General features: G+C 32.7%; 1 protein-coding gene across 1 annotated transcript; it reads left to right on the top strand.

Annotated features, from left to right (window-relative positions):
- Positions 1–3,018: 3,018 nt before the first annotated feature.
- Positions 3,019–15,403, top strand: LOC129221163 (vacuolar fusion protein MON1 homolog A-like; the record flags this gene model as incomplete). Its single annotated transcript, XM_054855612.1, is given in 5 exon segments — positions 3,019–3,345; positions 8,043–8,194; positions 12,740–13,181; positions 14,145–14,320; positions 15,283–15,403. Coding segments are annotated over 5 exon segments (1,191 nt in total), but the record flags the coding sequence as incomplete, so codon positions are not given.
- Between the last annotated feature and the right edge of the window lie 831 nt (positions 15,404–16,234).

Below are 16,234 nucleotides of genomic sequence, written 5' to 3' on the forward strand. Positions count from 1 at the left end.
TACTTTGTCCCCAATGGGAGTGGTTTAACACCTGAAACCCTCCGTTTGGACGCGGGATGGGTGGCATCGTTATCCAAACTTGTCAGCGTTTTTCAGAAAAAAAGGTATAAAACTCCCTTGACAAGGACACAGGAATTGTATGTATCCATTCCAAGGAGTAGCAAGCTGTTATGGATACCAAAGGTTTTCCTACTCTATATTTGGCAATAAAACATTTTTTTCTAAGGTGTTTCCATATTTTTGTCCATCCCATACATGTATCTGCAGCATAATTATCCAAAGGCAGTAATTTTAATGCTGACTTTTTTTTAATCATAAAGCAAAAGTCAATTTTTTAAGGATTCTCATAGCAAGAAACAAGATTTTCTTTTTGAAAAAGTTATTAAAAGTAAACTTTTATAAGGAAATAAATGATGTGCCTATATTGAGCAAAAAGTCAAATTTAAAATTTGAGAAATTGGTTGCAAATTTAAACACGCGAGTGGAATATTGGTAAAAAGGTTTTCATACTGAAATGTCTTAGTGTGAAACTTTAAGCATGCGAAGTAAATGAAGTACTTTAATACTATTGCTAACTACTGCATACATTTTTGGTTTAAATTTATAGGGAAGTTCTAAATTTTTCTGACATAGAATTTCACTTGAATTTTTTTTTTTGTCATTTCTAAAAAAAGTTTACCAAAAGTGGTTTTGGACATGGGGGTGGAGGGGCTTTGCTTCTCAGTTTTTCTCAAAAACGCAGTAAAAGGTGATTTTTCTTCTTTTAATGAGAAAAAGCCTGCACCATTTTTATAATACAAATATCATGGCTATAACTAAAGGCCGAAAAGTCTTATAAATCAACTAAATTTAAGGAAAGGTGACTGTCATGGATTTTAATCAAAATTACACAAAGAAGGTTAACACAAGATATCTTTGAATGACTTTTAATGAGGAAAGAACGAGTTCGGAGGTTATTCTCCCCGGTAAAACTTTTGGAATTGATAAAGCCCTAAAACATAGACTTCCTCTGGTGACTTCAAAGAAAAATGCGGAGGACTACTTCCGAATATGTTTCTTAATTGGAGGTTTAAAAACACATTTTTACATATTTTTACTGATGTTTGGGAGAAGTGCGTTGAAAATTTTCTGATTCTTATTATTACATAAAATGTAGGCCCTCTTTATAATACGAGAAGGAAGGAGCGTGTTTACGGGTATTCCTCCGGAAATTTTTCGAAACCTAAGTCTAAAAAATGCAGTTTCAAGCTATCGTTGGGTGATTTCCCAGAATTCTTTTCAAATTAAAATCTTAAAAAGGTTCTATTTAATTTACGTCATTCCCCACTATGGGTATTTGGACTGTCAACTAATTGGACCGAAATTAGTTCTTTTTAATTTTATTTCCCTGATTCGCAACTCCAGAGCTCGAGTACGCTACCTTGCGGTAATTAATAACACTAAAGAAAAGGGTAAAACATTCCATTCCACATGTTTTCTTTGTGATAAATTACAGGCTTCACACAGTTTGTGGTGTAACGTAATTTCAGAAGAATAGAAAAGAAAGCCTCTCACAAACACGATGAAAAATTACTGTCATTCACTAAGCGTCAAAGCAGGTTATAAGTTATGACGTGTATTTGTTTTACCTTTTTCATCCGCCATTAAACTGACTGCAGCGCCCCTATAATATATTGGAGTTGCGAATGACAAAAACCTACATTTTCAATTTATTAATCATTTTTCTCGACTCTTTTTACATTCATGACTCTGCTAAAACCTTACACATGCTCAGAACGTATTCAAAAAGTAGAGATTATTAAGTAAAACGCACATGTTTAATGCTACAAAGCTATTGCTAACATTGACCCTTAATCAAAAGACCCGCAGACCAGCAGACGAAAAAATTAAAGAAACCGTTGCTACATTTAGCTTACGTTCGACGAGCGCGACCGGTTAGTTAAACAGGTGACAGCATAGACTAATAATAAGAGTAGACCGAGCTTTCTCATTCTTGCTGATAAAGAAAATTGGTTCATAGATGTATCATGTGACTAGTGGAAGGGCTTGGCGAAGACTTTGGCAGCATGGTTGCTAGATGGCAGCATTATCTATAGTTTGGCACTCGACATGTATTTTAAGACAATGTGTTTTCATTAAAAAAACTTCCAGGTGCAGAGATTGAACTGTTTTTCTTTTAGTTATGCATTATTTTGACATTAGTAATAGTTTTTGATCAGTTTTCGGTAACTTTTATTTCATTTGGAGCTGTCAGCGTTGGCGTGAACGAAATGGCGTAAACGTTTTGCGTTAACGCAAAAATGTACTAATCGGTATCTTAAATTGAAACTGTAGGTAAAAATCTTACCGTTTGCTGTTTCTTCTTGGTCGCTTGCATCTTTTATTGCTTAGAGAGTTATTGAAATTGACCAAAGAAAATGCACAATGCTATCTAAACGAAAAACTCACTATATTAGCAAAATATTTACAACTTAGAATAACAAATTTACAAATCGGACTCCATAAAAGATCATTCTTCCGTGTTCCATCAATTCTATTCATTTTATTTCGCGCTGGCGTTGATCGTCTGCTACGATTAACGCCCGCTGTTGCTAGGATATCCACCAGTCACATGGTTTGGTTTATGAGCAGCAAAAGGGTTGCCGTAGCTCGGTCTACTCTTATTATTAGTCTATGGGTGACAGCTAATAATCACGTGCACCAATCAACCAATCAACTGCTTAAAATGGTAACCGGTTGATCATAGAACGCTGCTGGTAGTAACCGGTTACTTATCGGTCGACCGGTGAGGTTCGTCGAACACAAGGTTAGGATCAATTCCAGTCTTAAAATAACGAGTTTTATGAATAGATCATACCCAACACCCATCGTTAAAGCAAAAGCAGATTCTTGCTTAATTGAAGTCAAAATATGGAGTTACGACGTAAAAGACCGAAGACTTATGAAGAATGAAGCTCCACCCCAATTTAGTGACGTCAGAAGTACAGCGTTGCAAAATTAGACGTTCGGATATGAAACACAAACAAACAAACCTCTTTAACTTAAATGGCTTCTTCGGAAGAGAAGCAAGATGAAGTTTCATGCAGTGAAGAAAAAGAATACCAAAAATCAATCGAAGAAGAAATTGAATTACCGAAAGACTTTGAACCCGGTGCTTCTAGGGTGGGAATACTTTTATCCACTGCATCATACGAAGAAGAAAGTGTTTCAAATGGAGAATTCGATGACTTCTCTCGAAAAAGCAGTTGTATCAGTGAGATAGAACAAGGTGTTTCTGCTATTGAACAAAACGTGTCAGAACCTCAGGAAACAAAGCCTGATGAAGAGGGAAAAAATTCCAGTGATGTAATAATATTTAAACATATTTTGTTATTGAAACGTTCTGTCACATGACTGAAAAAATTATGCTTAATTATTTTGCTATTTATGAGAAAAATGCAGCTTTATTCTTTAGTGCTAAGCGCGAAATTGTTATCAGCAGCTGAGCTAAAACTGAGGAATAGTTGTTCATAGTTTAGTGCCTCCATATATTTGATTCAGATGGAACTTTTTCAGAAATTTTTGAAAATTATTTACCATTCACAAATGACCATTAAAAATGGTTTTTCTGTAAAATACGCTATAAAGAACAACCTGGTGGCAGTAACTCAATTTTGATAAAAAGTGCAGATATGACTTTTATCAAAAACACGGTAGTAGTAGTGTTAATAACAAGCAGATAGTTGTGATAGTGTGAATAATTGTCTCAAATAAACAATGTTTTAACTCTGGGTACAATTGAACAAATATAGTTTTAATAATATTCCAGTCATCCATTAGGTCTTAGCAAAAAAAAAATCACTTACCGATTCTTTAATTCATGTAAGCAGTTATTCAAAATAAAATCAACTGTCGAAGTCCTAAGGGACGGACTGAGCTGAAACCTTTGAGTAATCAAAAGTTCCTTTCCCTGCCTTCTGAAGAATATTTTATTTTTTCAGGAATAGTGCATAATGGATAGACGAGGACACTTATAATTTAGATAAATCTAAGCAATGGCACTACATAAAAATATTGTTACAGAGAATAAATTGTATTAAGATACTTTGTAAAAGGAAGTTAGTTTTGACTGCTTACATTTTTTATTGCATCCTAAAACGTCATTAAGTTTATGTTGAAAGCCCAGTTTCTTTTCTCTTGATTTCAGTTCGTATTGATTCTAAATGTCTTTTTATATCAAAAGCAAATTATTTGAATCATCCCGAAAATAAAGACTAATTATTTCAATTTTTGTCAGCATTGTAAATTTCTCTAAGGGTAGCCGGCAATAAAAGTTTATGGTCAGCCACGGCAAAATGCACAGTGTTGCCAGATGGTCAAATCCAGATTTCCCCAATTCCCTTCCAACTTTTCCCCCAAAAGCGATGTTTTCTATCGAAATTCCCCAAATTCAAAAATTATTTTTCAACTAATATTTTCATAAAATGAATAGACTACCTCTGATATTTTTGTCTCTTGAAAAAATTTTTTTCCCCCAAATAGCCAAATTTTCTTATAAAATTCCCCAACTTTTTTTTTCTTCCCCCCCCCTTTATTTTTTTTTGTCTTCTTTATCTTTTTTTATCTTTACTAATAATAAAGCTGAAAGTCTCTCTGTCTGTCAGGATCTCTGTAATGAGCATAGCACCTAAACCGTTGGAAGGCCTCGGACCGTTCGATCGCTTTTCATGAAATTTGGCAAAGAATTAGTTTGTAGCATGGGGGTGTGCACCTTTAAGCGATTTTTCGAAAATTAGATTTTTTTTTTTTCTATTCTAATTTTAAGAACATTTTCCCGAGCAAAATTATCATAAGATGGACGACTAAATTACCAAGTTATCATAATGTGGAACCGTAACGTGGGCAAGCCTATTGGCGAGAAATTCATCATGCATCATTTGTAACTATACGGGGGAACCAAAATACCTTTTACTTTTCTACTACGGGCAAAGCCGTGCGGATGCCACTAGTCATAAATACAAGCGCCTGACCGAGAGATAAGAAATAACCAAATATTTTTTTCTACTCGCATTTACTACTCTGCTTCTGTACATTTAAACTATAAACTTTGTATATATTTATCCAAGAGCATTCTTAATCACACTGATTTATTTTTACCCGTTTCACGCATCAACTAACTAGTCACTCACGCAGAACATTAATGCGAATTCTGTATCATAAAAAAATTCCACATAATACGAATTCCATAAAGTTGAGCAGAGCTAAACCAATTCTGTTTGATACAATGTAACTACCAGATGTCAAGACGCAAATTTAAATACGAAAAAAAAAATTTCCCCTAGGTTTTTTTTCCCCAAGAAAAAAATTTTTCCCCAAAGAATTCCCCTCAAAACCCATTTCCCCGAAATTTCCGCAGAGAGCACCAGATTTCCCCAAAATGGGGAAATTTCCCCCAATCTGGCAACACTGAAAATGTAGCCCAATTAGCTACAAATGAGTTATCACGCTCATATGAGTTGATAAGCAAAGCAATGTGTTAGAGAAGAAAAAACCTTTTTTTATTCTTATTTTGGCTGCATTTTTAGACATGAGATCTAACTCTCGTAAAAACTTCATCTTAAAAGGAGTATGTTCGAGCTATAGAGACAGACAACTTTGTATTGAAAGCACTCAATTATTTTGGGATCAAATGCAAACTTCGAGACAAAGAAATATTCGAGTTATTAGGCTTTGAATTATCGGTAATCAAATGCACCTATTTCTTTTTACTGAAATGTTTGTATTACCATATATACTCGCATATAAGTTGAGAAATTTACTACAAAAAATGAAGTTTAAAGTCAGGGGTTCGACTTATACGCAGGGCAGAACTTCCGAAATTTTTTCCCAGACAATTCTTGGGGGAAAAAACACTCAAAAACGTGAACATTTTCCCGATTTTAGTCCTACCCTTTTAAGCAAATGCTATAGAAGTAAATACTTAGACTCTGCTATTATTTTACATGATCTAATTGTGAAATCAAGTCTAAATAATTACAGTAAACACTTCACAACGCGAAAAGTGTGGGAATCGCTGAATTCACGAATTTTCCCGATAATCGCAAATTAATGCTCATTTAAAAAGAAGTAATATATAATATGGCTTTAGCACAAGATTTTATTGATAGTTGTTCAAAATAAAAGCAATAAGTGACAAAAATCGTAACAGTATAATTAAACCCTTTACAAAAATTTAGTGATCGCAGATGTGCTTTGCCCTTTTTGTGCAAAAGAATGATAATCGGACATTTTTTAGCACTAAAATGTTCATTGCATTTTATTTTCCTCCTTTTTACAACGTTTATATTCAAAATTAGCGACAAAACATTCCCTATTTTTTAGAGACGTACCGAGTAGCATTTTGGCCGAGTACCGAGTATCAATTATGTTTTAAGTAGAACCATCGGCACACACATGATGAATTTTGAACACATTGGAATGCTAGTATAGACCTCCATGTCCATTAATAGTTTTTAAAATAAAATTCTAGCGGAAATTTAATTAATCATTACTTAAAAATTTTTATTTATGGCAAAAAAGTTTACAAAAAAGCTATTTTTAAAATTAAAAGTAAACAACTAAATGAAAGGTATGACTAATCAAGTTGGAATTAAAACAAATTATATCAATCTATTCTAGTGCTAGTCCGCCAAACATAAATAATTTTTAAAAACAAATAAAACAATTTTAAAAGCACAAATGTGCAGGAACACTGCTGACACGTGTTTCTGCATTACAAGGAACGTCTTTTTCAGTGCGTAAAATGAGAGCTAATGAATGTAAAGACATCCGACAAAAAAAAAATACGACTTTTGTCGAATGTCTTTAAATCCATAAGCTCAAATTTTGTGCATTTTAAAAGGCATTCCTTGTAAGCCAAAACACATGCCTGCTGTGTTCCTGCACATTTATTATTTTAACATTGTTTTATTTGTTTTTATTTTTTAAACGAAGGTATTTTTATCTTTCTCATAAATAATTTTTGTTTGAAGCAAAAATCCATTTAATAATATAAAATATTTTTGTCCCATTTTTAATAAGTTTAATTAACTTTGTGGACATTAAAATAAAGATTTACTCCATTGAATGATAACAAACTTCATTATTCTCAAAATTAAAATTGGACTTGTGAATTTGAATTGTAAATGACTGCAGTATATCATATGCTTGCACTTTTTTATCAATTGTAAAATCTGTCTTGAACAGTATTCAATTTTTTACATTTACTCAGTACTGGCCGAGTACCTGATCAAAATCTGGCCGAGTACCGAGTACTCGGCAAATTGGCCGAGTACCGAGTAGTTACCGAGTACGCGGTACGTCTCTACTATTTTTCTTAAAGTACATGCTCAACTTATACACGGTTTTTGGATTTTTTCCCGATTTTCCTCCTAAAAGTAGGGGGGTCGACTTATACGCAAGATCGACCAATAAGTGAGTATATACAGTACATCTGATATTTTTTTAAAAGTCAATAATATGAATCATGTACGTAATATGTAATTTTCTCTTGGATATATAAGAGTTAGAATGTGTGTTGCTTGATGATGTATTTCATAGCCCCGTCATTCAATGGGATCTGATCCAGTCACGTTTCAAAACAGACGCAATGAATAAGTTACGTTAGTAAAATCTAGAAAGACCCCCCCCCCTCCTCTTGCAAGCCTAACCCAGTAGCATCGCAATGCTGTGATTAGGATCTGCATAGCCTTCACAATGCTGCCAGGTTAGGTTTGCCTTGACTATGTTAAAATTTTCTAGTAAAACAATGTCTAGAGGAGACATTTTGTTTGTTTTTTTTTGCAATTGAGCTAGCCTTTTTGTATTTGAAGAAAAATGCAGCCATAGCAGAAACTCTATGTAAAAGTTATCTTGATCTAACCGATTTTTCAAAATTTGTGAACCTAAAAAACCACAAGCTCACTGTACATATTAAAATTGTGTTTAGTTAAAAAATTTTAAAATTGTTTTTGTTCTGATATTCATTGGTAAAATACTTATACTTTGTCATTTCTACAAGCTAGAACTCTGCTGCAGAAATATTGTCCATTGAAGCGGAACAAATTGCAGAAGAATTAGCTAAAGAAGAATGTGATGAGCTCAATAGTGCTGAATGGAAAAAACAGAAGAAACATATTTTTGTTTTGAGTGAAGCTGGGAAGCCTATCTATACCAGGTATTAAAAAAATGTTAAACATTCGTTGTAAAAACAAATATCTTCAATAAGGTCCGTATTTTATTTTAAGTTTTTATTTTCTCTTGTGCAAAAGTGCTAAGGAACGATGAACCAATAAAGAGTCAAAAATCTTGAATCTAAGTTTTTATTTTCTTTTGTGAAAAAGTGCTAAAAGAATAAATGATAAGCTAGTGAAGAGACAAAAATCTGCAATCTTTAAGTTTTTATGTACTTTTGTGCCAAAGTGTTAAGGATAAAGGATGAGCCAAAGTCATTCTCAGAAAAAGCAGAAATTTTGCAGCTGATTTTTAAAATATTAAAATTTCTCCTGATACGTTAAATACTTAAGATTAAGATAGATCTATCCTAAAGTAGTAATGCTATATATATAGTGGTTCAGATCAAGCAAGCAAATATTTTAAGTTTTTTAAATTACTTTGTTAGTGCCACATCCATGGACAAACTATTCACAAATGTGATGTCCACGGGTGTGATAAAAACAACCATTTTCTACAGTTAAGAACATGTGCTTTTGAAGTTTTGACTTGAAAGTTGAGAAACAAAAATTTAATATTTGATATTATCAATTCATTGAATTATTGTATTATCTTACCTGGTTATTTTAAGTCTGTATGAGCCACAGGTGTGATGAGTTGATCTTTACTTTTTATAAACCAGGGACAAAAACTTTAAATAAAGTCACAGAAATCTCACAGCAAGCTTCTGGGCGGTCATTCCAAGCTCGTCAGCTTGCGAGATCGAGATTATCGCTCACGTGATCGGATGTGACGTAGAAATGTCGCAAAGTAGCATTCTAATCTACTCGAACTTAGCTTGCAGCTAGGTTTGAGTACATTAGAATGCTACTTTGCGACATTTCTATGTCACAACCAATCACGTGAGCGAGAATCTCGATCTTGCAAGCTGACAAGCTTGGAATGACCGCCCTGTTTTCGTCCCACAAAATAGCTTTTTGAGAGTTGACCCTTCTACCAATACAGTTTGGTGCTGCAACCTGGAAGAATTTTATGGCACTTTCTTTTCTGTCCACAGATGTGACTATTTTAACTTGCAATTAAATAAATATGAAAATTAAGTTTAACTTTAAATTTTTGAGAAGTGTGTGTTAAATGTGTACTTGATCGAAAATATAGCTTAAATAGCTAAATTCTTGTTTGGTGCATGAAACATAAAATATGGAAAAAAAAAAGATAAGCGGTTACAATCCACAGATCTGATAAATCACATTCTGTGACCAAAACTTGAACAATAAATGAAATATTTTTTTCTCATTTAGCAACTTCAATGTATTCCATCTGTTTTTTGAAGTGTTTTATTCACTTGAATTATTTTCTAAACTTTTATTCTTTATAGTAAAAACTAGAAACATAAATTCCTAATTTTTCTGAGAATGACCCGCCAGTGATAAGTCGAAAATCTGCAGATCTTGAGGTTGTGCCAATTTTAGGATTTGACAGAGTTTTAGGTTATAAAATAGGGTCTGGTGGGGTAAAGTGGTCATAAAATCGTAGGTTTTCAACTTAGGTGGATAACAAATGCAATAAATTCTTTAAACACTTCAACTTTTTCTATTGTTATTTTACATTGCATTCTTAAAGAACACGGTACATTGAATTTTAGGGAAAAAATATTTATTTTAGTAGTTTTATCGCACTTTCTTTTCCCTATGTTTTTATGACCACTTTACCCCATAGGGTGGGGGAAAGTGGTCATAGCTAAAAATAGATGCAAAACCGTTACAAATAACCCTAGTACTTGTAGTATATTTCGTTTTTTTCGTAGTTCCAAGTATATGCGCGAGTACATGCATGTATACACGAGTATATAAGTGTCGTGTTATACATGAGTAAACACGTTCCTATATGAGTAGATACATGTATACATCAGATGCATGCATGTACGTGCCTACTCAAGTATATACGTGTATACATGAGTACATAAGCATGTATACGTGATTACCTACAAGCGTGTATATGTGTCTACACTAGCATATACGTGTCACGTGTATATACGTGTGCAGTGCATATACGAGTATATACGCGTATAAACGAACATCATATGTGTGTATGCATTTGTATCTCAAATATATACGTGCATACTTGAGTATATACGTGTATAGTAGACGCATATACGCATATTTAAGTGTACATACATATATGAGTATACACGAGTTAATTCGTCGATACATCCAGTGTGTGTCTACTCACGTATATATGTATGGAAGCAAGAGCATATACGTATGTATACTTGTAAATACTATTATGTACCTGTATAGATGAAAAAACGTACATTTACGTGTATACTCCAGTACAAGTATGTATACACGAGTATATACGCTTACATATAGGTATGCTTACAGAGTGAATCCAATCTCTTATGGGCAGCTCTCAAAAGGTGGGAGCAAACACAGACCTCAACTTTGAAGCTTCAACACCAAATAACTTTCATTTTAATTAACTCAAAAAATTTTGAGTTAAACTATAATACTGTATAGAGACAAGAATTGACATAAATTATGGAAAAAATGCTCTTCAAATGCCCTTAAAAAAATATTTTCTTTGCTAAAAGGCACAATTTTGGACATACCAAAACGTTAACTGAGCAAATGTACCATTAAAAAAAAATTTTTTTTAAATTATTTCCATACGTTTCAAAAAAATATATAAAGGTATGAATCTTACACTGAATAATTTTTTGTTAATATTTTATACAAATAACAAAAGTAAAGATAGATTATTTACTTTGTAAACGATTTAAAAAAAACGTAAGTTTGAAATTTGATGTATGTCCAAAAGTTACGATCTTTACAATGCTATTATTTGAGAACTAAGTATATGATGTTTTCGTTTTAAAGGTATTTATCGATCCTCAGAATCAATTTTTAATTGTTTAAAAGTGTTTTCATTAGCTTTTATGCAGTATCTTAGAAGAAAAATGATTTTTCTTTTACATACATGTGAGATGTCCAAATGGCGTTACGATCTTGACGCCGATAATTCTGTCCGTTTATTCATAATTTTTGATGATCCACTGTCTTCTAACCTCAATAAAAAAGGTTATTATAATGTTATCTTCTTTAACCCATCGGTATTTTGCATAATTAATACGTTACACATTGAACAATACATAAATTACAGTAGAAACATGGCTGGTTATGTTCGTAACAAAAGCCATTTTGCGCTAAAATCGCCAAGCAAACCTCCATTGGCGACAACACAGTATACGATAAGCTAAAGGTTACCAGAGGGGAATTCCAGTTTGACAAATGTAGTTTATCGTCAGCTGCACCAGTTTTGGCGACTTTATCACCTGCGCTAGCAATTTCTTTATTTTTAGGTTTTTAGATTTAAAAAAAATCGTCTGCAGTTGATTGGTAAACAAATATTAGTTGTTAATTTTCATTCTATCTTGAAATTTGAGAGATAGTAAGCCTTTTGAATTAACATGTTTTGAAAAGTGCTTTAAACAATTTAATTAAGTTCTTTTATGGTATTTGTGTTATACTTATATGCTTTTTGAAGTCATTATTGATTTTTAATACCTATTTGCAAAAGGATTTATTGCAAAGTTTAATGCTCACACGAGATTATGTCTCCTAGAAGTAGAAGAAAAAGTGAGGTTCTGGTAGAAGTACATTCTAAGTTTGGAAAATATCTGCAGAAATGAAAGTTAATAATCCAGAGAAATACAAATGTTATTTAATAAAAAAAGCTGCGAGTTTGTATAGTTATTTCCATGAAGCTTTTTTTTTACCTTTTGTTTGTTGGCAGAGTTTTGTCTCTGTACTGTAATCCAGAGTTTTGAAGTCGTCAAGACAAGTGATGGCAAGTGTTGAACAGTGTTATGAATAAGTGAAAATTTTTTAAGTTAAAAGTTTTCTAGGTCAAAGTGAAAAATCATTTTACTAACTTTACAAATCAAGTAAAACTTTTCTGAAACTAATTCTGAGGTTTATTAAATGATGAATTTCAGTATTTAAAAAACATTTGTTTTTAAATGAATTGAAATTCATGTTCCTCATATGAAACTATTGTTAGATTTAAGACTTTAAATCAGTTTAAAACAATCAGCTTCATTTACATAATTTTACTTAACAATGTTTTTATCGGAATTTCAGTTAGGCAACACTCTTAAGGTTTTGTACGTGCTGCATTCTTCTAGATTCAGTTTAACAGTTTATTCCATGTTTTTGATGTGTCGTGTTTCGTAGTTACGTTATATGTCTAATATGTTTGTTTGCCATTGTTTAATTTTAGTCAAAATAAAATTATTTTTTATGAGAATACTGCTGAACTCTGCCGAGTAATTTAACAACTATTAAAGCAAAAATTAATTTTTAATGAGAGATAAGCAAAGTTGATGGGTCATACCATGTTTGTATTTTTTTTTATTAGGTTCATATTATTTTATACTCTTAAAAAGTGATTTTTATTTCATGAATTGAAGTTATAACTATAGTTTTTAATATCAGACTGCATGAAGGCATGGAAAATACTTCAAAGTGATTTTTTTTTTCAAATTTAGGCATGGCAATGAAGACAATCTTGTCACACTCATGGGTGTCATGCAAGCCCTGGTATCTTTTGTCCAGCAGAACGGCGACACTATACGCTCAATTCATGCTGAAGACAAAAAATTCGTCTTTCTCCATCGCGTGCCCCTCATTCTGGTTGCCGTTTCTAGCACGAAAGCATCTGTGCCTCAGTTGCTGTCTCAACTAACCTATGTCTACAATCAAATTACATCTGTGCTCACGTACTCCAATTTGAATCGGATATTCGAGCAGAGAAGAAATTATGATTTGAGGAGGTTGTTGGGCGGAGCAGAAAAGTTTCTGGACAGGCTGGTGGACGTCATGGATAAGGATCCCAGTTTCTTGTTGAACGCCGTGAGATGCTTGCCTTTGGATAATAGCATTCGAGAGGTCATTGCTCAGACCTTAACTCAATATTGCGGGAAAATAAAGGTATTGTGTTCATAATTTTTTGCAATTTGAAAGTTATGTGAAAATCATTTTAAAATATTTTAAACTCAATTGGGCCATTCCACAGAAAAGCATGCATTTTGTCCTGCACTTGACAGCTTTGTATTTCATTTCAAAACATGTAAACAACAATTTTTTTTTTGCCTAAGATATCACACATTGTATGTGTGATTTATTAGGCAAAAAATTGTTTTTTATATTTTTTGAAAGAAAATGCAGAGTTGTCATGACAGACATTTTTTGCCAGGGCAGTAATTTCAAATTTTTAATTTTTTGCATTTTTGTCATCAATTGTATGTTAACTTTATCGTACAAGCTTGCTTATTTAGTTTCCGCTAAAAATAAAGCTCGAAAAATGTTTAATTTCAACCGTTCCTTTTTTGTATCCTGAATCTAAATGTGTTTTTTCAAATATCCTGAAAACTTATTTCTGCAGATACAGTTGGTTCTCTGTTTAACGACTTTCAAGGGACCACAAAAAATCGTCCTTAAGTAGAAATCGTCCTTAAATAGAATGCTTTTAAAACTAAAGTGGACAATCTGGGGCCATGAAATTCTGTCATTAAATAGAGAAAGTCGTTAATTACAGCGTTGTTAAACAGAGTGTCAACTGTACTGCCATTTACCACCGGTTTTGTCATCCACTTGACAGTTCGTTTGTTTATAACAAAACATGTGATGAACAAATTGTTTTGCCTCTGAAATCATGCTTTCTATGCGTGGTTTATTACTTAAAGTTCTATTTTGTTGTTTTATCTGGAGCTGATTGCAAAATAAAAAAAATAAATATTTAAAAAAATTTTAATGCTAAGTTTTTTTTTAAATTTGTAACATAGCTTTTACATTTCCTTTTCCACTACTGTTATTTAGTATTTGTTAAAAATATCTTGATTGTCAAAACATTAAGAAATCATCGATATCATGCAAGTATTTTGTTTCTTGCAGAACATTGTCTTTGCTATTTTGTTAGCAGAAAATCAACTCGTGACTCTTGTACGGATGAAAAAATATTTTTTGCATCCTGTCGATCTCCATTTGGTCATGAATCTTGTGAGCTCATCGGAATCTTTCAAATCCGTTGAAACATGGATTCCTATTTGCCTCCCAAAGTTTGATGCTAGGTTGGTTTTATATTTAGTTATGTAGTTTATCTAATAATTATCTATAAATCATTCATTTTCTGCACTAAAATTGGGTTTTGTTGTGCAATTTATTCAGTCTGGTTGTCTGCTCAAAGGTGCTTGTAGCAAATTTTTGTTTAAAAGTTGTTTGTGGTGACCTTGCAATTGAGACCATTTTTAAGTAAAACTATGGGCAATCATATTTTGGTAGTAAGTTACCGCCCTAAGCCAGGGCTAAGGCAGAAATACTTAAAATACACCACCAGCTCGGTTATTCCATCCGAGGACTGCAGTTTCATGCTTTTTAGCACTCATCAGCCCGGAATAGGAATCACATAAGCTGGAGGCGGAAAACCTCTTATGGGAGCCAAGAGAGCCAAACAAACTGGTATATCATCTGGTGTGCTAATGATGGCTGATGAGTGCTAAAAAGCACAAAACTGCAGTCCTCGGATGGAATAACTGAGCTGGTGGTGTATTTTAAGTATAGGTAATCATAATTCAAAGGAAAAAATGACTAAAACGTAAACTTACATTGCATAGTCTTTGTTTGTCATATACGTTGGCATAGTCATATACGTTGGAGGCTGCTTAATTGAATCAACCACTTTAATGAATCTAATCATCAAAAGCAGCTCAAAATCTAGCTTTATTAAATACGTCACTTTATGGAATCAAAACTGTTTAGAACAAACGTGATTCATATAAGCGGGGCACACATTAATCGAAGACTACTGCACATTAATCGAAGCCAAAAATGCACATTAATCGTAGACTAATGTATGACATTCAATTTGCATTTTTGGCTGTGGATCTTCTAATTTGTTGTTTTCCCTTTAATTTGTAATAGGTGTTCATGTGTATGAAAAATACCTTTTGCATAAAGAATTCATTGACTGCTTTAAATTTATTTAGCTTCTTGATGATTAGATGCTAAGTATAACAATTAATTTTGCTTTCAGTGGATTTTTGCACGGCCACATATCCTACTTGGATGAAGAAAACAAATGTTGTCTTTTGTTGCTGACAGTGGACAAAGATATGTTCTTTCCCCTAAAAGAATGTCGAAGTAAAATTGTGGAGGTTTGTGTTCCTTTTCATTCACTGAAATTTGAATTTTTTATTAAATGATGAAAACAAGATAATTGAGGCAAAATTTTGTAAGGGAGAAATGTAACAACATTTATGTGTTAAAAACTGAAAAACATAGAAAATGTTATTTAAAATGTTTTAAAAAACATAATTTTCTTTGCAATGTGTCCAAAACATCTGAGCTCCTGAAATAATTGCACATTGGTTGTTAAAAATGCTGTCAAAACCAATAAATTACAAATAAAAATTTACGTAGTACAGTCGACTCCCGCTACAACGCAATCTGACTTATGCGAAATGGCTTTAACTTAAATTGCGATTTTTCCCCGGTAAAGAATTTTATTCCTAACACAAATTCTTTATCCGCAACATAAAAATTTTCCGAAGGGAATCGCGGTTTTTTCGTGAATGGACGGTCTTCATTCCTTTGGCATCACTGAAAGCGGAAGTTCCCACACCGTACTAGTCTGAACATCGCTTATACAAATAACTACTCATTTTCCATTTATTTTTTTCATTCTACATGGGAAAGTTGATGAAATATAATGACACCTATAAGAGCGCTGTTTCATTTAAAGTTTGTGAAGATAGAAGGAAAAAGAGAAAGTTTCAACAACTGTAGTGCATTTATTTTTCTTACTACATAATGTACCTACCATAGTGGTTTATTTTAAGTCTTCCTTCCCCATTGATCATTGATTTTGTGCATCGTAGCAGTTTTTTATGTTAAAAAAATTTTTTTTTTTTTAAATGCAATAAATAAAGACTCAATTTTTTATTTAAGAAACAGTAATGTATTGTTAAGAAATGGCTTTTGACAGT

This window comes from Uloborus diversus, chromosome 4 (assembly GCF_026930045.1).
Source record: "Uloborus diversus isolate 005 chromosome 4, Udiv.v.3.1, whole genome shotgun sequence".
In the NCBI taxonomy this organism is placed as follows: domain Eukaryota; kingdom Metazoa; phylum Arthropoda; class Arachnida; order Araneae; family Uloboridae; genus Uloborus; species Uloborus diversus.